The sequence below is a fragment of the Ostrinia furnacalis genome, unplaced genomic scaffold (genome assembly GCF_004193835.3).
Source record: "Ostrinia furnacalis isolate ACB-3 unplaced genomic scaffold, ASM419383v2 OfSCF7492, whole genome shotgun sequence".
In the NCBI taxonomy this organism is placed as follows: domain Eukaryota; kingdom Metazoa; phylum Arthropoda; class Insecta; order Lepidoptera; family Crambidae; genus Ostrinia; species Ostrinia furnacalis.
Window position 1 is genome coordinate 218,209 of NW_021137731.1, and position 22,171 is coordinate 240,379.

The following is a 22,171-nucleotide window of genomic DNA, read 5'->3' on the forward strand; positions in this document are numbered from 1 at the left end:
TAAGATTAACATGACTGGGTAAAGCTGGGTTGCTCCATCTTATTTGAACTTAATTTGAAACGTCGAAAGTCTGTCGAATTCTATACAAAAAGACGGGTTATGGTTACAGTTACGGTTAAAGTAAGGTGGTACAACTCAGCCTAGGACTCCTAAAATCGTTTGCTTCAACTTCTACCAACATTCTTCGATACAATTTCTTCAAAATGTTTTTACTCACCAGAATTGCCAGAATACACCGCGTCAATGTTCATGTTGTATTAAATACCCTTTGAGTGTCGTGTCATAATAAACACCGCGAATTTTTCCCGAATTATCCTCCCAAGAAAATATCTTTGTCATTCCGAAGATGAAAATGATAAATAATTCATCATTCGGGCCTTACTTAGACTAAGTACACCATATTTCACATCGCCAGGCCCTTCTGTAGATGCGACATAAAATACAGCCGGGGTAATCCTATCCATCTATGATTTATATCTACGAAGGGTCAGTGTAGAAATTTCATAAGCGGTATATCATAATTTCATATGCAGAACTGTATTATAGTTCGCGCCAACAGGCCCCGAGAATTTCGTAAGTAATGTCCTATGACAAAAACAACTGAAACCTACTGAACTCTTTGTAATTTGTTGACATTATTTCATGCATCAAAGGTTTACTAAAATAATTTAGGAGAGTATAGAGTATTTTTATGTAATACTAGCTGTGCCCGCGACTTCGTCCGCGTGGAATAATGACTTTGGGTAGGCACTTTTAATAATTTAGTCTAATTATTTTACAAATAGCTTTTGCCCGCGACTTCGTGCGCGGAGAAGTCGAAAACGTTCTCATACGATTTTTAAATGTTTTAACGTTATTATCTAAATGTTTGAATACTTATAAAATATAAAAATCTTAAAGGTTAAATAAACATGAAAATAAATGTTTCTTATATTTTATGATTATACTTCGGGTCTCAACCGAAGACGATTAATAATTACTTGCAGCATTACATGAGATGTTGCTATCTTCGTCACACCTTTAGAGTTATAATGTAAGAAAGTATTTTCTGTCCTACTCCCACCTTGCACCGACTGGCAGCCCCGCGTCACCTTATTTCATTACGTGTTTTTGTGTTATCGGAATCACACCTCGCATTCGGGAAATAATTATATTTTGAATAATTATGGGAAAACGAAAGCGTTCTAGATCTAGGGATAGTGATTATGATAGTATATTACGGAAAATCAAGAAGTTGGAGTCGAAATTACGAAAAAGACGGCGCCTATCATCATCGGCATCGGTGGAAGGAGAAAGTGATTCTTCGTACTATAAGAGATACGACACACAGGAATATGAAAATCATAGTTTATTACAAGGTAAATTACAACATAATTAGAATCTACAAAATATAGAAATTGCACGGTTATAGAAAACCGAACTTCAACCTACCTACATAATATTTTTTATTGTGAAAACATATTTATTAAGTATAACGTTTTATCTACCTGTTCCGTACGAAATTATCGTAAGTTTTAATATTTGAAAATAGTGTTGAGGCATTTTTTACTCCACGTACATCGTGTTGAGGATATAATACTCGTAACTCCACTTTAACAGTGTTGAGGCAGCTCCACGTAATTCGTGTTGAGGACAAACAAACTCCACTTTAATAGTGTTGAGGCTACTCCGCTTTAGTAAGCGTTGAGGCTACTCCGCTTTCGTGAGCGTCGAGGCTACTCCACGTAAACCGTGTTGAGGATTAATTATACCTACTCCACTTAATCTGTGTCGAGACACCTATAGGTACTCCACGCAAAGCGTGTCGAGGGTATACTCCACTTTAAAAGTGTTGAGGTCTTCAAATTTGTATAGTTAAATGCTAAATGTATTCTTCCATGCTAGTTATGGTTAAAAATAGAATACTTACGCTTATTATTGCTCCTTGACAGCGGAAAATTACGCAGATGATAACGCTGACATCTACGGCGACTACCAACCCGAGTCAACAGAGCCACTTGCCGGACCATCTACGTCGATACCTGCGCCAACGACAGAACCCGAATCTGTGACACACACAGTACCTGCGTCTACGCAAGCGGACCCGTCGAGTGTCAACGCAAATGACGCTCCGGCAACATCTATTTTGGATGAAAATACACCTTCATTAGACCCAGAGATTCTTCAACTGCTTGGCGAGGACCCCACCTGCCAGAAAAATCATGGAGAGAATCTACATAAGGATATCGCACCTAGATGGGCACATATATTAGCTAACGGGCTTTCTAAAGAGATTCAATTAGATCTAATAAAATGTTACTTACCACCAGAAAACTGCCCAAATATGAGAGCCCCAAAACTCAATTTGGAAATCAAAGCAGCTCTGTTGGAAACGAACATTAAAAAAGATTTATACAGCCAAAGCAAGCAAAATCAACTTGCTAGTAGTCTCTCTGCTATAGGAAGAGTTTTGAATTGGGCCCTGGCATCAAATAGTACTGTTCCTCAAGATATAATAAAGGCATTGAGTGACGCCGGCAGACTCATATGCGACAGCCACTATAAAGAATCCCAATCCAGGCGTTATGCGGCACTGAGCACTCTTAATAAGGACATAAGAGATACTGTCAAAAATACAACTATTGACGAACATCTTTTTGGTTCCGCATTATCAGATCACATTAAGTCTTCGAAGGCAATAAGCAAGACGGGGTCGGAAATCAAACAAAAGATTCAACGTCCTACGTATAGGGCCCCGACAACAACAACACAGCCTCGGGGCGCTTTAAACTCGAGGGGGGCGCCGCCGCGCGTAGCAGCAGCGGTCGAGCCGCGGACGACCCCTGCACCGCGCCGACCGCCGAGGGATCGCCGCCTGGAAGCGCCGCGAGGCCGCCGCTCCACCAACCACGCGCGGCAGCAGACGAGGAGACGATAGGAGAAAGTCCTCAGGTATGCGTTGCTGGTCGATTGACTCACTTTTATGACAGATGGTGTGAGCTCACTAATGATCGTACAATTTTAAATTGGGTTCAAGGATACAAAATCCCCTNAAAACTTTGAAATAATGAAATAAGGTTACGCGGGGCTGCCAGTCGGTGCAAGGTGGGAGTAGGACAGAAAATACTTTCTTACATTATAACTCTAAAGGTGTGACGAAGATAGCAACATCTCATGTAATGCTGCAAGTAATTATTAATCGTCTTCGGTTGAGACCCTCGCATAATTGGAATCAAACTTCACCAGGTGAGTTCGTTTGATTCTTAAATATGCAGCTCGGCCATTGATCCGATGAAAGTTACTCGGTGGTATTATCTTTTTACTACGAAATCGAAAACTACACCTACCGCAGTATTATTGGTAAACTTTTTTTTTATTTTCCTACGGGTGCTAGAATCACCAAGCTTCTAGCATGCCACTGGCCGTGGGAGAAGGAGCTTTTCCTCAAGACTACTCCCACGACCTCAAGGGCCTCCGCCAAAACTCTCGCGCGAAAATGAGTTTTTGTATATACAGCGCAAGCAGGTGCCCGCGGCATGACCGTCATGCATTACTATGCATTGTTAGGCGAGCGCACGCAGCGGGCACCCGCTCCGAGGTTAAGTGGAGGCCCCTAGAGTATGATAGTCTGTAACATGACATGATTGTAAAAAAAATGCACTAATGAGTAGGTATATTAATATCAACTTTGAAGCAAATCACCACTAAAATAACTTTCTACCCCTTTTTAACATAGTTAGGGGGTGCATTTCACTAAAATACGAAACACATCTTCCATTAATTCTGTTATAGAATGGTTATGCGAAATTTGAAGTAGATTGAACGAAGGAATCTCATTATCCCATACAAACTTTGCCATCCCTTTTTACCTCCTTAGGGGTAGAATTTTGGAAAATCCATTCTTATCAGATGCTTACGTCTTACAAAGAACACACCGTCCAAGTTTCAGGTCTCTACGATCAGCGATTTAGGCTGTGCATTGATCCATCAGTGGCGCGCGCAGTACTTGATCATTATTTTGCTGCGATGATATTTTAAAACTGCGATATCTCCTAAGATATTTATTGAAATCGAATGGTGTAAAGGCCAAGTATGTTTAAAATTAAATACTTGTGATGAATAACTTATTTATTTGGATAAGGATTAATATCATGTTTATGAAAAAACCTCCGCAAATAATGCATTAATATAAAACAGATTTCTTTTTGCATAAAAAGGGTTACTATGAGCCAACCTTAAAAGATAGACATATACTATCGCGGACTTTTTTTTAGAACTTTTAAAGGGGAACAATCCTGTCATACATGATTTTTGCGAAATTTTAACCGTTTACGCAGCGTCAGCTCTCAAAAGGAAAAAAATCACTGATTTGAAACATTCTTCATTGGTGCTCCGCTCCTATTGGTCTAAGCGTGATGATATATAGCCTAAAGCCTTCAGGAACTAACGGGCTATCCAACACAAAAAGAATTTTTCAAATCGGTCCAGTAGTTCCTTAGATTAGCGCGTTCAACCAAACAAACAAACAAACAAACAAACAAACAAACAAACTCTTCAGCTTTATAATATTAGTATAGATAACAATCTTACGAATGGTACAATATAGGTAAAACGACGTTTGCTTCATGGAAGGGTGATACTGACACTGGAACATTTCATAGAGCGGCTCTTTGTTCTGTTACAAGTAAATGCTCTAGCCCAGTGTTCCGCAAACGGTGTATCGCGGCACACTGGTGTAACGTGGTCATTAGATGGTGTGCCTTGGAAAAATAAGATTATTTATTTATTTTATTTTGTTCGGAAAACATACAGTGAAACAATACCAGATTAATAACCACTGCTTAAGAAACTATACACCATTTACATGTTTTCACATATGTGTAGCAATACAATAAACAACAAAAGCCTAATTTGCTTACATGAGAGAGTTATTTTTAAATTAAGATCTATACCTACATTAAACAGTATCATATAAACTTATTTTTAGTAAGTAAGGGTAAGAATAATAAGGGTGTACCTCCATAAAAATTCGTATTCTTAGATGTACCTTCAAAACAAAAAAATTTGCAGAACACTGTTCTAGTCTATACTCACCTCCATAGAGACAACCTTCATAACAGTTCAGTGTCAAGACTTTATTTGTTAAAATTATTGCCAGTATCAGTTGGCGTGGACGAGATAGTGGATACGACCCGTCCCCGCCCGCATCTTAGTAATTTTCACTTGGATGCGTCTACGGCGTAGATACGGACAGCTTTTAAAGACATACTATTAGAGATATTGACTTTCGAGACGTTCTTAATTGGATTTGTAGTTCGATTCGATTGTGATATTAGACGGTATTATTTTAAGACCATTAGTTAAGATTTAGTCTATTTAGAACTATGTAAATAGAGCTGACTTTTGTTCGTCAAAAATGTTATTGTTGGATACACATGCATTAATAAAGTTGGATAACGTTTTAATGACTGTGAGCCTTTGTAGTATGTTAATTGAAACAGTCAATTAATTCCCCATGTAATTTCAGTCGAAAAAGGGATGTATTCCAATTGAACATCATCGGAGCGTTCTTAGCGTTTTCATTGTTTTAATTTAATTAATAAATTAATTGCTTGTCAAGTACAGGAAAATACTCTGTAAACCCTTTTGCGAGCGTTTAAATAATGCTCACATTAGATGTTTGTGTCTACCCCCTGTTTACATACCCGGAAGAAGGGGGGAGGAAGAAGGCAACGTTTCATTTACGTAGAACAGTTGGACGCGTTTTGAGAACTTATGAATTATAAATAGCTGAGTCCCCTGTTATTAGTGTAAATATTGTTGTTTTAGTTATTGTGCACAACTAGCGATCGACTCGGTTTTGAACAGTTATAAAAATAAATAACTGGTGTGACTGGATTAAGAAAGCGCTTCGTGGGATAGGCTTACGATCACAAGTTACTGAAATGATGAAAAACAAACTTTCTCAGGACTCCGTTTGAGTAGATTTCGTTGCACCATCTTACTTTGTCTGTAACAAAATCTGTCAAGCTTCATACAAAATACACCGGTTATCGTAATATTTACTGTTATAGTTAGGTGCAGCAACTCAGCCTAAGAAAAATTTTTACTGAAGAAATAAAAACATTCTATTTATCCTCACAAACTTCCACGTTTGTACATGTTAACATATTTTAAGTAGGTATTGGTAGGTACTTATTACTTTCATACATTCTGCTCGTGCCTTTTCCCGTTTAAGTCCCGTCTCGTGATCAAAGTAAAGGTTTTCAAGTTACTTTCACATTGAATAGGTATCTATTAGTATAGATAATATCGCTTTGTACTCAAACCTCTTTGCTAATATTCAATAAGAATTCTTAATTTGCTAAAAGTTGTAATGATTAAAAGGGTTTTTGAGAATATAAAACATTAATATGTTTCAGTTTTAAGACTGGGTTTCACCATCTTTAACAAACGTCAAAAATCTGTCAAATTCCATACAAAAAGCACCGGTTATCGTTATAGTATAGTTAAAGTTAGGTGGTGTAACTCAGTCGAAGTTAATTCCTGAAAATAACGTAAAAACAAATGTTGAAACACACGCCAAATGCAGTATGTACAACTTCATTTTCTGTTTAAATTTTTATATTTAATTTTATTCTCCATTCAGCATTGTAACCACCAATTAAGAAAGAAATACCAACCTTAACCTTTGAGTTTTGTTTGTTGAAGGCAAATCAATCGGTATCGTTGTGTAAAAACACTTTTTTACAAAAGGAACAAAGCGAAATTGGAAACAGAAGAAATATCAATCTGTCTTTGTAATTATGGACTGACTTCAGAGGCTCAGAATGTTTGACAAAATTAGAATCCATTCTTGTTGGCATTTTAATTTAATTTATCGCAATTCCGATTGCTTGTGAACGTTGAAATAATTAAAGTTAAGTATTTTATGTTTCTAGTCTTGTTGAAACATTTGAGTATTTCTTTTTAAGTTGTGTACCTTATTTTTTCTGAAATTAGTCTGTCGCGTACCTATTAGAGATTTGAGTTATTAACGTCCAACTACGATCTTACTATTTCTTTCAATATTTTCTATACAGCATTTATGGCGTTCTGTCACATAATCTGAGAGCTTAGTACGAGTAAGTCAATCCAATGGTTTGGAATCGAATCCGTTTTATTATATGCGTTTTCACTCTGGTCTAATCACTATCATCTCTTTGATACGCGTCGATATCTTTTGTCAACATTATCTTTTGGTCTATCTACGTAGTTACATCTTATCATTGTTTCCTGCTTTACAAAATAATTACAACTTAGTGATGGCAGAATTTTCAAAATAGCCTCCTGTTTTTATTTAGTCAGACCCTGTAAAAACGAATCGGCTTAATTTTGAAATATCTAAGTCAGGTCTAAGGACGATCATTTAAAGCTCGATTTAATTATGTAAACAATTATGAAATTTCATTTTTTACAGCGCCATAATTTGTCAAACTTTGCTTAAAGCTAAAAATTTATTGATCGTCACTTGTCTTTACCCCGAACTCGAAGATTTAACATAATATTATAAGGTATTTCGGAAGCCCTTCACGTAAGCGTCGAAAAGTTGTTTACTCAACTTTTGATTGCCTTCTTTACTCTGTTTGTTTACTTTTTTACTCAGAATGGAATTATGATGAAACTTTTTTCGTTAAAGGCTCAAAGATACATAAATGGGTTTAGAACTTGGCGTGGGTTTACTAAAATTTGTTTGTTCGGGCATTTTTTTTGAGATTTTTACTTTTTGCTTCCGTTATTTATTGTTATTTGATTCTCGTGCATTTTCGAGTATGAAGGGTGAACTAAAATGTGCACAATATTGATAGGAATGTTATAAATTGTATTTTTTAAATATTTATGACACAGGTTTAGTTTTTGTATGTGGACGCTTAAACACTGAAACATGGCTATTGTTGTAATGTTTTTTACAGTTTACCTACAGTGGAAGTGTTTCCAAAATAAAAAACTATTTTCCATTTGGAATTTTAGCCCGTTTTGTTGTCTACGTAAGTAATGTAAAATATTTAAATTGTTTTTTTAATTGTCTACTACACTACACACTGTTAAAATTAATGAAAACCAGATTAAGTAGGTAGGTACCTATTATTCATTCAGATGTTTTTTTATGCAGAACAAAATTATCATAATCAAACTTAAAGTTTTTAACATAATAATTGTGGTTTGAAAAAACAAATACATACTATCTCATGTATGTATTTCATTGGCGGGTTAAGTTGAGAACACCGCCATCTTGAAAACCGAACCAATCTCTTTACGTAACATGCAGAAAATGCATGTCGACATTACATCCCGTAAACCGCGTGCTATCTAAGCTAATGCAGATTGAGATAGTAGCACAATGTTCATCTCTAGGTGCCATTTATAGGCGTGATTACGTAGCAGACAGACCTTCTTTATCTATAAAAGAGAACGGTCACTGACTGACTGACTCACTGACTCATCACGAAATCTCAGAAACTTCAAGTGCTAGGAGTCTCAAATTTTGCATGGGGGTTCCTTTTTGAACGTAGGTGCTCACTAAGAAAGGATTTTACCCCTAAGAGGGTAAAACGGGATCCACGCGTATGAAGTGGCGGGCGGCCGCTAGTATACAATATTAGCATACATAACCACCGCATTAGGTATGTATTTATTTTGACTGAGGTGTAAAGTTAGTCGTATAAGTTTTACACAGTGCGAGCTATACGGCTCGTCTTAGCAACATACTTTTATACATACTGCGCCTTGGTGCCTTGTGAAAACAATTCATTCAGTATTGATTTTGCGATCGCTTATGTATAATATTGAAGGAGAGATATTGTGAGGAAAATGTATTTTTTAATTATTGACTTTTTCATTTAACGTAGGTAGTCTCCGAATCACGGCGAAGTGTCTTGAATAAGTTAGTCGCATAGATTGAAACTACCCATTATGTATTATTAGTAGTAAAATTTTCTTCGAATTTTCATACACTACGAAGGTTTAATTTATAAAAAGATGTCTGCCATATTACTCTTTCCTATAGAGAAATAATGGTACAGCTGCAATTTCGTGCCCCCATTGAAACAGCCCAATAGTTCATCACTTTCTATCGTGGTTATAAAACTCCACCGCTCCAGCAATATACCACAAAAGCTTGGTTCAAAACCAGCTGGAGTGTTTTCATTTAAGCCTGGCAAAGCAAACTGTGGTTGAAACCAGCTGCCTTTTTCACTTTAAGGCGGGTTAAAGGTTAAGCCCGTGCTAAACTGTTTTAGGTCCAGTAAGCCTATTCGGGTAAAAGTGTAGCGAGGCTCTAAGGCCTTGATCACGCTAGCGTTTTATGCGCTTTTTAGAAGCTTGTGATGATGGGGTGTCTGATGAATATTTAGCTACTTCACAGCACCAACCAATTGACTCCAACCAAATCACTCAATTTATTTGACAGTCATAGCAACTATGAAACGCAATTGCGAATTGCCTCCAAAAAGCTAAGTGAACTCTGAATCAAATTAGAAAGTTATGTTGTGGTAGTTAGTTATTTCTATATAGATAATATTTCTAAAATAATATTTTAAAACTAATTTATTTATTTATTTATTTAAAACTTATATGCACATAGAACGGTGTACATAAGGCGGACTTAATGCCCTTCGGCATTTTCCTCTAGTCAACCTTAGGGCCAAACTGAGAGTAAAGTAGGCGGTATAAAATTACTATGAATATAGAAAAAAAAACATAAATAACATATGAATACATACATAGATACAAACATATATAATATAATAATAAGATGTTATTTATGTTCTCTTACTACAATCGTATTGTAGTAAGAGATATATGGTGACTATGACATATGTGGTGACTGAGTTTGTTGCGGCGCTTCTTCTCAGCACTTGCCAAATGTTTGTCTCGAAGCGCTGGTAGGGCAAAAAAAGAATGAGACATGTATAGGCTCCTTAAGAGCATTTGACGATTTGCAAGAACTAATTTAATTAGTCTAAACAAATAAAGATAATTTTGATTTTGATTTTGATTTTGTATTCTCTATCTAACATCCGTAGTCTGCAGCAAACTGCAGCGCTGCGGTATTTTTCATCAAATCCTAAGCCAATAAAGCGTTTTTTGTACGCGCCGTCAAACATTTGCTCTAATTACCGAATTTGCAGTTTAGTTCAGAGTCCGAATCGTTCAGTAAATAGCTAGACATATCAATCCTCATTAGTGTTCTTATTTTAAGAGACGGTGAACTAAATACGTATGTGTGGGTTTAAATTAGTTTTCTTTTCTGAAGGATCTTAATGCAAAACTGCAGCGCTGCGGTACTTTTGCTCAAATCCTAACAAAACAAGTTCCGATATAGCGTTTTTGCGCTCGCGGTGATGCAGCGGCCGCGAAGCAATTAAACACTTGCTCTAATTATCGAACTTGCTGTTTAGTTCCGAGTCCGAATCGCTCACGAGATTTATTGCTTCCCTAGATTGATGCTGGCTAGCTTAATGAAAGTTTAGGGAAAAATACCTACTTAATTCTCGTTAAAAGGAATTAACGGAACGTTGAGGATTTAATAAAATAATCACAAAGTTTATTTTGCCTTCGGTTGCACCATTTTGCCAATAAAACACTGATTAAAGTTATAGTTACGGTTAAAGTTAGGTGATGCAACTCAGCCTAAGATTTCACAGATGTCGCACACTGACTTCTTGCTTTCTAATTAAGTAGGTTCTATTTCAGCCACTAAGTTCAGATTTTAATTTATTTTGATTTTAGTATAACACTTTTTAATTAATGCAGGTACGGTTTCAACGAATTCATTTTATTCGGTTCTCATATTACGACATCAGAAGTATTACCAGTATTACGGCTCAAAAGGTTATTTTTAAAAATATGGCAGCCGTGTTAACACGTTACACACCTCCGCGCATAATTGTCGCCTGCAGGCGTAGGTAACGCTTGGGAAAATGCAAGATTCAATTTATCCTTGATAGCTAATTTGCTCCCCTCGTGACATTAAGTACACTTACGCACAGAAGTTGAATTGGTATCTTGGTATTTATTTATCCCGCTACAAGGCAAAGGCCTGCAGATTCTACAATCATCATAGTCAGTGACCAATATTTATCATTTATTTTGTTCTTTAGACCTTCGAAATAGTTACACTACTTTTAGATTTTATTTTAACAGAAGAGTTCTGATAACACGACCAGTTTCGTATATCAAATAGCATTTACAAGATGCTATAGCTTAATGAGTTGCGTGCTGTCGTAGTTACTACTAATTACCTAATTAATTACATTCAAATAAGTGTATAACTTGGCAAATTACATAATATATAGATTTCCCCTTGATATAAAAAGCCATTGATAGTTGTTTTCTATACGTGTGTACTCTTAAATAACTCGAGGCAAATAATATGATTCTATTATATTAATATGATTTATGTAACATGGTATAATTCCCAATCTTCTGATAATATTTGAGATTAGCTATTATGGGACTGAAATTCAGTTTAGGCTGGTAACGTTACGTAGTATTTATTACGTTACCTTTACAAATCGTTAGACCGTGGCTGCCACTGAAGAAGTTCTTCTGCCTCAAAGGCCATTAGTTCTACGGAAGGTTCTACGAAGGAAGAACCTGGATGCGGACAGCGCAGGACCGGTCTTTGTGAAAATCCTTGGGGAAGGCCTTTATCCAGAAGTGTACGCCCTTTGATTGAAACGAACGTGTTAAGTACCTACATGATTAATTCATTTAAAAATCGAAATTGAGAATATAACATAAACTCATAAAACACATTTATCTCTGTAAATAAGCTTAAAAAAAGCACTTTTACACGTCCCAGTATTTTAATCCTACCACTGCTTCAGGGCAATAAATGGGCCAATGCTGAGAAGAAGCAGCGCAAGAAACTCAGTCACTGTTGTCAACTATTTAATTGTTAAACTGGCATTTTTAATTATTGTATCGCCTGTGTTCTAGCAGATTTCTGGGAATTTACTTCGCAGTGGTCCCACAGGAGCAGTATAGCGAGGCTATCGGGAATACGTAATATTATGCTTGCATTGTGAATTGCGACCCAGGGGAACTTAATATTAATGTTACAATTTGAGCGTCACTGCACGATTTAGTCTTATTGTTTTACAAAACTCTTCTATTAAGGCCGGGTAACAGAGAANGGAAGTTTCTTCACCCTGGTTGGTTGACAGTAAATGACAGATAGATAGATGTTTTTTATTGAATTTACGCCTTTGGATTATGTCTTTTCTGTCCGTCTGTGGTCTCGCCAAATCTTGCTTTTAGTTTTTTTAGCATGTGTATTTAAAACTTAATACAAATTAAGCAAGTCCAGCGCGTGTTTTGCCCTACGCCCTACTACAAGATTAATAAAAAATCTTGTCATCATTCAACTGCAATTTTGTTGAAAGTTGATAGATTGTTGTTGATTATGTAGGGCAAAACCTCAAAACACACGCTGGAGACCTCGTTGTTGTAAGCAAAGAAAGAACATTCTATCCTCAATTTTCATTACGTGACAAAGAAACAATCCGTTCGACATCTTTTCTTGGTTTATGTAGGAAATGTTTGTTGGATTGCAATTGATGTTGTTTTTGTTGAATGCGTATGGCAAAACATGCGTTGGAGACTCTTTGGTGTCAGGCATAGACAAGAAAGAGGTACTGTCAGGTTTTAATCTGTATCTGTCATCTGTACTTGTCAATTTATAACTGGCTGTTGGTTGAAGAAAAAAATTTTCATCTCTTGTTGATGCTGCATGGTTGTTGTTTTACAAAAATATTAAAATAAATAAATATTTGCTGATATAACCAAAAGTTCAGACGTGAGTACTTATTTTCTTTTTAGATAAAGCAAATTTTAGAATAAATGAAGCCTAAGTAGGTAGGTATCGAGGGTTTTATTCAGAAAAATATATTTTTTGCACTTTTTAGCAAGTACCTACCTTCATACAAAAGTAATAAGAATTTACCAAAATATTTTAAATTTATTTTTTATATCATTTAATAAATTAATTATATCTATGACTTGTTGGCGCCGAAGTAGATATCTATTACCACGCAAACGTTTCAATTTTGTGCAATTCAGCAGTTACAATTTTAGCTGCATTCACTACTAATAAGTTAAATTAACTTAACATTATTATGTCACAGTCCATCGTTGTGTAGTGTGCCATACATAGGTTTAACTTGTAAAGCCTCCTTTAGAATCTCCCGCGCGAAATAGTGTCTAGCAGTGTTTAAGTTATTTGGTACCTAAACGTGACTGATTCCCTGTTGCCGATCACAAATATAGTTAGAAAACCGTATTCTACCGCAAAAGTACACGAGAGTGGACAGTGGACACGATCAGACTGATCGTTCTGCGTTAATCGCCGCTTCGCCCGCGTGAAATACAGTTTATCAAACACATAGGTACTTGAATTATCGTTTTAATTTCGCTAATTTACTCACTATCGTTGTAAATTATGGCTTACATGTTATCCTTAGGTCTGAACAATAATATTGTAAAGTTCAGTGGTTTTTGCACCAAACATTCATCTATCCACACTTTTGTCTATAAATAGTAGTACCTGGGAAGTAGGATACATTAGTTCTTGCAATTCAGGAAGGCGAGTGAGCTTCACATGTGAGGTGGCTCACTGGTCGTTTTTCAGAAGTTTTGATAGACATATCACTATCGTTATGCGCATATACACATTTCAGTAAAGCTCACTCACCTTCGTGATTTCCAAGAACTATGATAGGATTTTTTTTTGTGATGTCATTCTTTGCATTTCAGGTGATAATGGCGGATCCTAGTAAAGGTCGTGGCCGGGGCTTGGCCTTGCTCCAAGCCCTAAAGAAATCACAAATGATAGACTCCCCACCTCCATCTGAAGAAGTATCACCTATTCAGACACCTGCCGGTCCCAGCACTGCGCCTAGTGAGGTGAGCAATATTGTAATGTAAAATGATCTTTAAGTTTTTAACCTTAAACCTCTTATTCATAGAGCAGAAAAGATTAAGCAGTAAGCAAAAAAAATTTTTACACGATCCGCACCTGTTTCTCATCAACATAGGGTTAGATCTGAGCAAACGTAAAATTACAAGTCTGTTAAAATACTTCTTGGTTATTCCTTTATCGAATCAGTTTAATTTCTATCGAATAAAGTATGAACAGTTATTTTGGTTTATTTTTAGGTCAGTGCTCCTGCAGTTGGTGGGAGAGGACGTATCGCAGCCATGATGCTGGCAAAGATGCAGCAAAAACCTGGGGGTGAGTATGCAGTAAACATAAAAACATTCATACAATAAATAAATATCCTTGGACATTTTACACTGCGCTTCTATAGTCTGGTCTGCGAGCACGTAGAATTTTGTCCAATGACCCCAAGCTACCTAATTATGTTGCTGTCGCGCTCGCACACTCACTGCGGCCGCCCGTCGCACAGTCGCGACAGTTATACAGGGTGTTTGGCGCATCGTGTGCCAAAATGATTTGGCAGATAGAATGGGTCATTTCCTATATTTTCAGCCCCCATAACACGTTCCATGCCAGGCGGCTACTTTTATATTAATTTTTTTAGTAATTTCACCAAAATACCCAAATCGCATCATTTAATTTCGATTTAAAAAAAAAACTACTAAGCGTAGCCTCAAAGTAAATATTTTGTTTTGACGTGCATTGATGTAGGGTTGCATCAAATCTAAATTTACTGGCAAATATCATCTAGTTTCTTTTTAATTCAGATTTGAAGTTTTCCGAAAAGTTTAAAATGGACTGAACATTTAAGTTAACATGGCTTTAAAAAAAAAAAAAAGAGGTAGCGATCTTCGGATTTTATCAAAACTTCTCTAGTCTATCCTCATTCAAACGGTATACTAATCTTATTTAAATAATAATAATAACTTCACAAATTCCTTAAATTAGTGCATTGACTCTACTCGGACTGATTTGCGAAATTTGTGTTTATAGCCCCTTTTTGTGTGAATAGCACGTTATTAAACACCTAACAGGGAAAAATTATTTATCTTATGCAATGTAAAAACCTTTTCCCTATCGTTTTTAATGTGGATTTCGTGAAATTAAAGACGAAAATAATTATTTTGATCGTTTATTAATTATTACAAATTTTGTTCAAAATGACCGCCTCGGCAACGTATACACTCACGACATCTTCTTCTAATTTTGACTGTTGTCGTATGCAGCCACATTTCTCTTTTTATTACTACAAAGGCGTTTTCTACTCGTGGATTAGAAGAGATGACCCTATACAGTGGCCTGCACGTTCCCCAGATCTAATTCCGTTAGATTTTTAAGTCTGGGGACGAGCTAAAGAACTGGTGTACGTAACGGATTCAAACAATAGAAGAACTACAACAACGAATAAAAAACGCCTTTGTAGTAATAAAAAAAGAAATGTGGCTGCATACGACAACAGTCGAAATTAGAAGAAGATGTCGTGACTGTATACGTTGCCGAGGCGGACATTTTGAACTAAATTTGTAATAATTTAATAAACGATCAAAATAATTATTTTCGTCCTTAAATTCAAGAAATCCAAATTAAAAAACGATAGGGAAATGGTTTTTACATTGCATAAGATAAATATTTTTTACCCGTTAGGTGTTTAATAATGTGCTTTCACACAAAAAGGGGCTATAAACACAAATTTCGCAAATCAGTCCGAGTAGAGTCAATGCACTAATTTAAGGAATTTGTGAAATTGTTGTTATTATTTAAAAAGATTAGTATACCATTTGAATGGGGATAGACTAGAGAAGTTTTGATAAAATCCGAAGATTGCTATCTCTTTTATTTATTTTTTTATAGCCATGTAAACTTAATTGTTCTGTCCATTTTTAACTTTTCGGAAAACTTCAAAGTTGAATTAAAAAAAACCTAGATAATATTTGCCAATAAATTTAGATTTGATGCAACCCTACATTAATGCACGTCAAAATAAAATATTTACTTTGAAGCTACGCCTAGTAGTTTTTTTTTTAAATCGAAATTAAATGATGCGATTTGGGTATTCTGGTGAAATTAATAAAAAAATTAATTTAAAAGTAGCCGCCTGGCATGGAACGTGTTATGGGGGCTGAAAATATAGGAAATGACCCATTCTATCCGCCAAATTATTTTGGCACACGATGCGCCAAACACCCTGTATAATAGGCTAGTTGCCTAAAAAAATTTTTTTAGTCCGTAATGTTTAATATCAAAAAATATTGGACACATATATTTTTATTTGTCAATCTAACAAATAATTACATAGTTATGGTGCGTTGAAGTTGCGCACGACGTCACAACGTGCGGCATTTTTAAGCAAGCGTTGACGTCACGGGCCTCTTCTTATGAACTTTGGGGCGCTTTATCTCTTTAAATTTTCATTAGTTTGAAAAAGTGAAAAATACGTGTAGAGTATTTTTTGATAAGTTAACTGACGGACTAATTAAAACTCTTGCTTTTTGACCCAGGCAACATCCCCATTACGCGCGAGCGATAAGGATGGGTAGCTTGGGATCATTGGACAGAATTCTACGTGCTGACAGACCGGGCTTTAGTCCCAAACTAAGTAAAGCTTGTACTATGGGTACTAGACAACGGATATGAACATACTTAAATACTTTTTTTTTTGTAAATACATACATATTATACATAGAAAACACCCAGTCCAATACAAACAAATATGTTCATGCACACAAATGTTTGTACTGTGCGGGAATCGAACCCGCAACCTCCGGAATAGTAGTTCGTTTCGAACCACTACTCCAAAAACGGCCGACAATAGTTTGAATATTTTTGTTCCTTTTTACTCACATTGTGAAGAAAACTCTGAATTCTGAGGCATTTCCTAATTTGGCCACATCATGTTTTGAAATTCCTGTCTGTGTAAGCATTTGGTATAGCTGTATGAATTCTTAAAAATAAAATAAATTAACTTTGAATTGACTATTCTATTTTAGCTCCTACATTCAGTCCAGCATCAGATGTGAGTCCGTCCTCCAATACATCGGCTGCCAAAGGCGCTGGGCGTGGTATTAAGCTCCTACAAACTCTGTAAGTATCAATAAACACAGTGAAACTATAAAAAAAACTGCTTAATAGGGATATGCAAGGTTTTTTTATTTTCTCACATTTCAGTAGCATCGCCATTATCAAATCATTCAATACTTTTCTACAAACAAAGTCTTAAAAAATACCTAAGATTATACACATCTGAAATCTTGTGACGTCACTTGACACAGAACAGACAGTTCCTTAAGAGTTACTATATGCCATGTGACGTCACGCTCAGCTATTTCCATACAAAGTTTAAATGCTTGTAACTTTTTTGTTTCCAGTTTGATTTCAATACTAGAAAATGTATGATTTTAAAGTGTATAATTATGATTTTAGGCAAGCAGCAAAAGCTGCGCAGGCAGCTGTAGGGCAAGGAGATGATGTTCAGCAACTGACAACAAAAATGGCGGAGAGTAGCATGTCTATAGTGACGGCAACAACTCAGTCATCGTCTGTCGCCAAAAACAAATATTTCGTAAGTTGAACTAATTAGACTTTCGTTTTGAGGCATTGATGTATTTTGGACGAAAAGATGTTCTGTAGCTTCCCGAACGCTGCCCAGCCGAGTTGGATTTGACGATTGACCTCTTTCTCGAGATTGGACCTACCTAGTTGAATCGTTTGTCCAAGGGTCAATCAGTGTGTGTTACCAGTGATGACATATGGCTCCGAAACGTGGCCTCTCACTATAGGCCATAAAGAAGCTCAAAGTTGCACAGCGTGCTATGGAAAGGGCTATGCTCGGTGTTTCTTTACGAGATCAAATCAGAAATTAGGAGATCCGTAAACGAAAAGTCACTGACATTGCCCGACGGATTAGCAAGCTGAAGTGGCAATGGGCAGAGCACATAGTACGCAGAACTGACAGCCGATGGGGCAGCAAAGTTCTGGAGTGGAGGCCACGTACCGGAAAATGCAGCGTAGGACGACCTCCACCCACAAGGTGGACAGAGGCTGCTACTGACCTGCCAATCTGGAAATCACTGAGGCCTATTTTCAGCAGTCGCCAAATTATTGATTTTTTTTTATTATTTTATGTTTACATGTTTATTGCAATTGATATTTACGTTGTTGATTCCAGAGAGAAGTAAAAGATTCAGCGCCAGTAGTCATGAAGGGTTCGTCTGGTACGCCATGCGAAGTGACCGCCAACTTTATCTACTTGAACTGTGAAGAAAACAACGTGTTTGAGTATGAAGTTAGGTATGAGCCGGATCAAGACTATAGAACTTTGCGGTTCAAGCTATTGAATGGTAAGAAACATTATAATTGTGTTGTCACTTTTAATGTATTATTGTTTGTTGAATCTTTCATTTATCTAGCAATGCGGTTCTTTTGATTTGAATTAAAGGTTCGGCCAAACCAACGCGTGCAGATAGCGATCAGATGTTGTGTATGAATTTGTAGCAATGAGTCCACATCAACGCGTCCTGTCATTGGTCGCGGCGATATATTCACGCGCAGTGATTACCCCCGCCATTGCCATCGCCGACGCGACCTGCACGCGTTGGTTTGGCCGAAGCTTAAGTTAGTTGTAACGTAAAGTAGTGGCTAAAATGTTTGCTCACATGACATGTGATATACATTTGAGAAATAGTAGGATTCTTTTTAACTCATTAATAACTTTTGCTTGGTTCTTGGTGTCACAAAACCTTGTTTAAATTTCAGAACACAATAAATACTTCAAGGAAAAGACATTTGATGGGACCACTTTGTATGTCCCACACCGCTTGCCTGACGAGGCCATGAACTTGGTGTCAACAAACCCATATGACAGTAGCAAAGTTAGAATATCAGTAAGTACCCAGAGTTTCTTTTATTTATTTATATTAGGGAAACAAACAATTTTGATACATTTGATTTGAATTTGTCTTTGACTCACCTTATGGAAATAACGTATTGAATTTAAGTGCTTAATTTTCTGTTTTAAGCATGAGCGAAAATGTAATATTACGTACTAACACATTTTTTATACCAAGTTACTTTGTTTGTTTTATTGTTCTAAATATCCAACAAACAATAGATCTACTAACACTTGAGTTGCACGGGTTGCACCATCTTACTTTAACTTTAATAAACGTCAAAAATCTGTCAAACTCCATAAAAAACACACCATTTACTGTTAAAGTAAGTTGGTGCAACTTAGCATTAATTATGTTTTATTGTTCGAGTTATATCAACTTCCATTTGATATTAGCACAGAGATTTGATTGCCGTTAAACAACAGAAGGCGAAAACTTCAAATAAAAACTTGACCATGTCAACGGTAATATTGAAATATTACCTGTATTTTCCTGACGTTTCGACCGGGTTGCACCAGCCGTGGTCAGCCTGGTGACCCATTGGTAATATTTCAATTATTACCTATCCGCGGATTTCGTTAAAATCTGTTTCAATTAATTCAATTATGCAACGCGAAAGTTTCAAATTATTTCACTTATGATTCACAATAAAGATGTTTGTATTTGTAACAGATCATATTCCGTCGCACGCGCCGCCTCAGCGAGATGGTTCACATCTACAACGTGCTGTTCAAGCACATAATGAAGGATCTGCAGCTGGTGCGCTTCGGCCGGCAGTACTTCAACGAGCACGCCGCCATACAGATACCGCAGCACAAGCTGGAAGTGTGGCCGGGGTAAGTGGACGCAGCTATAGTCTGGTCGCCGAGCACGTGGAATTTCGTCCAATGACCCCAAGCTATCCATCCTTATCGCTCGCGCGTAATTATATTGCTGTCGCGACTGTGCGACGGGCGCCCGCAGTGAGTGTGCGAGCGCGACAGCAACAAGGTCATTGGACAAAATTCTACGTGCTCGGAGACCGGGCTTTACTAATAGACAAAGAGCTGGTGAATGCACCGACTCCTTGCCAGAAAATATTTTGAGGGTAGCTGCCAAAGCCACGATGACCCAAACTTCATGATGCACCAACATTCTAACATATATTGGGAGCATACGCTGACAAACTTTCAGCTTTTATAAAATGATGTAGGTCTGGCGATCACTAGCTCTTAGCCTATAATTCACATCTATAACGTGCTGTTCAAGCACATAATGAAGGATCTGCAGCTGGTGCGCTTCGGCCGGCAGTACTTCAACGAGCACGCCGCCATACAGATACCGCAGCACAAACTGGAAGTGTGGCCGGGGTAAGTGGACGCAGTAGGATTATTAAAAGGGACTAATACAATCCTTAAAAGGGACTAATACAATCCTTAAAAGGGAGTAATACAATCCGGTCAATTTAATAACTGCGCACCAGGCAGCCGTGACATCACATCGACGCACTATGGAGCGAAATTGAGATTTATGGACATAGCGATTTTTTTCACAATTTCTATTTGAAAAAAATACCTATCGATAGGTTACGTTATTCTGATGAATAAATGCTTCACAAGTTTTTCTCTAAAACCAACAGTTTGACTGGAAAAAAATATTTTCCATTTTCGTTGTATGGAATGAAACATAAAGTGGTCGATTTCGACTAAGCCTTGACAAAGTATCAATCATGGTATACCTACATAAATATTAATAATTCGTCCTAATAAATAAGTAGGTAATTAGTAATTATTATTCTGCTTTTTAGTGTAGGTTTTTTGGAGTCGGTTTTATTTTTTTTTATAAGTTTATTAAAATGTGTTTTTAGCAGTAATTTAAGGTTAATTTACATTATTAACGTATAAAATCTTTATATTTTTGTTAAATCTTAAAAGATATTCCAAAAAAAAGTCACTTTTACTTACTTTTTTTTAATTTTTCAGAACCTCATAACTTGTGAACGGGCAACTTTGGATGCGCGCTGATAGCGTAGGATTACAGTCAACAAGCCATAGAACAAGGCTTAAGTAGTTTCAAAGCAAGATCTGTCAAGGCTTAGTCGAAATCGACCACTTTATGTTTCATTCCATACAACGAAAATGGAAAATATTTTTTTCCAGTCAAACTATTGGTTTTAGAGAAAAACTTGTGAAGCATTTATTCATCAGAATAACGTAACCTATCGATAGGTATTTTTTTCAAATAGATATTGTGAAAAAAATCGCTATGTCCATAAATCTCAATTTCGCTCCATAGTGCGACGCTCTGATATGGACGGGGCGAACGCAGGGAGGTTTGCGGATAAGTGGGAGGGAGAGTCGCATTCCAATGAGGTGCGCAGTTAGCTCGGTTCGGGTTGTAGGCTACTACAACATAATAGTATAGTTAGCAATAGTTGCACTACTAGTACAGACACCCGTTTCGTGTGGAAACTAGTCGCCCGCGCGAGTTTCAGCGTAGGCCCTAAGGTTCCTGATAAAGTTTTGGATAGATATCATCACTATCTAACATGTAAACGTTGCTGGTTTCCGATGATATAAATGATACTAAATGCAAATCTGTGACATGAATGAAACCGAAAGTTTTTTGAAAGATACATAATTATGTTACCACAAGCACAAGTCTGCTTTACCCGTCTGTCTCAAGACCCGTGATTATCTATTTTAATTGTAATGGAACGGAAAAGTTTTTAATTTTATATCCTGTATTTTTCGGAGAAAAGTGTTAAAGGCAGATCCACTAAGTAGACTCCGGTGCTCCGTTATTCGCATTAAGTGGGAAGGAAGCCTTCACTAGCACAGTCACAATTTTATTTTATATCCTACCTATTCTAACCTCTGAGTATTATTTATCTTCCACATTCCACAGCTACGTGACCGCAGTCGACGAGTACGAAGGCGGTCTCATGCTGACCTTGGACTCGACTCATCGGGTCCTCCGCACCCAAAGCGTGCTATCCTTCATCAAGGAGATGGTTCAGGCCCAAGGCGCCAATTGGAAACGGGCTATGAACGAAACGCTCGTCGGCTGTTCTGTCATGACGACGTATAACAAGAGACTGTTCCGGTAAGTGTGAAAAAGTTTATTGCAGAACAAGGGCAATCGCACCATAAGTTGAGTTTAATTCAATGAAGAATGTTCACTAATTTTGTTTTTTAGCTTTCTGTATTCTCTGTTAAAAATAAAAAATACACGTGAAAGAATTATTTCGATACGTCAATTAGTTTCCAAGATATTGAATTTTAAAAGTGCAGGCGGCGGCCGGCCCGCCATTTTATGCGCGTGACGTCATATTACAACGACTGGC

At 36.9% G+C, this 22,171-nt stretch overlaps 2 protein-coding genes across 2 annotated transcripts; both read left to right on the forward strand.

The window, feature by feature from the left end:
- The first annotated feature begins 1,096 nt into the window (after nt 1–1,096).
- On the forward strand, nt 1,097–3,013 carry LOC114364927 (uncharacterized). The gene is made up of 2 exons (XM_028321284.1): nt 1,097–1,358; nt 1,932–3,013. Exons 1-2 carry the CDS (start codon nt 1,166–1,168, stop codon nt 2,915–2,917), a joined length of 1,179 nt encoding a protein of 392 aa, XP_028177085.1. The 5' UTR covers nt 1,097–1,165; the 3' UTR covers nt 2,918–3,013.
- Nucleotides 3,014–12,728: 9,715 nt separating this feature from the next.
- On the forward strand, nt 12,729–21,934 carry LOC114364926 (piwi-like protein Ago3). Its single transcript, XM_028321283.1, has 9 exons — nt 12,729–12,820; nt 13,777–13,926; nt 14,179–14,254; nt 16,948–17,041; nt 17,381–17,519; nt 18,126–18,297; nt 18,713–18,840; nt 19,519–19,682; nt 21,733–21,934. The coding sequence occupies exons 2-9, from the start codon at nt 13,783–13,785 to the stop codon at nt 21,932–21,934; spliced, it is 1,119 nt and encodes a 372-aa protein (XP_028177084.1). The 5' UTR covers nt 12,729–12,820; nt 13,777–13,782.
- The last annotated feature ends 237 nt before the right edge of the window (nt 21,935–22,171 follow it).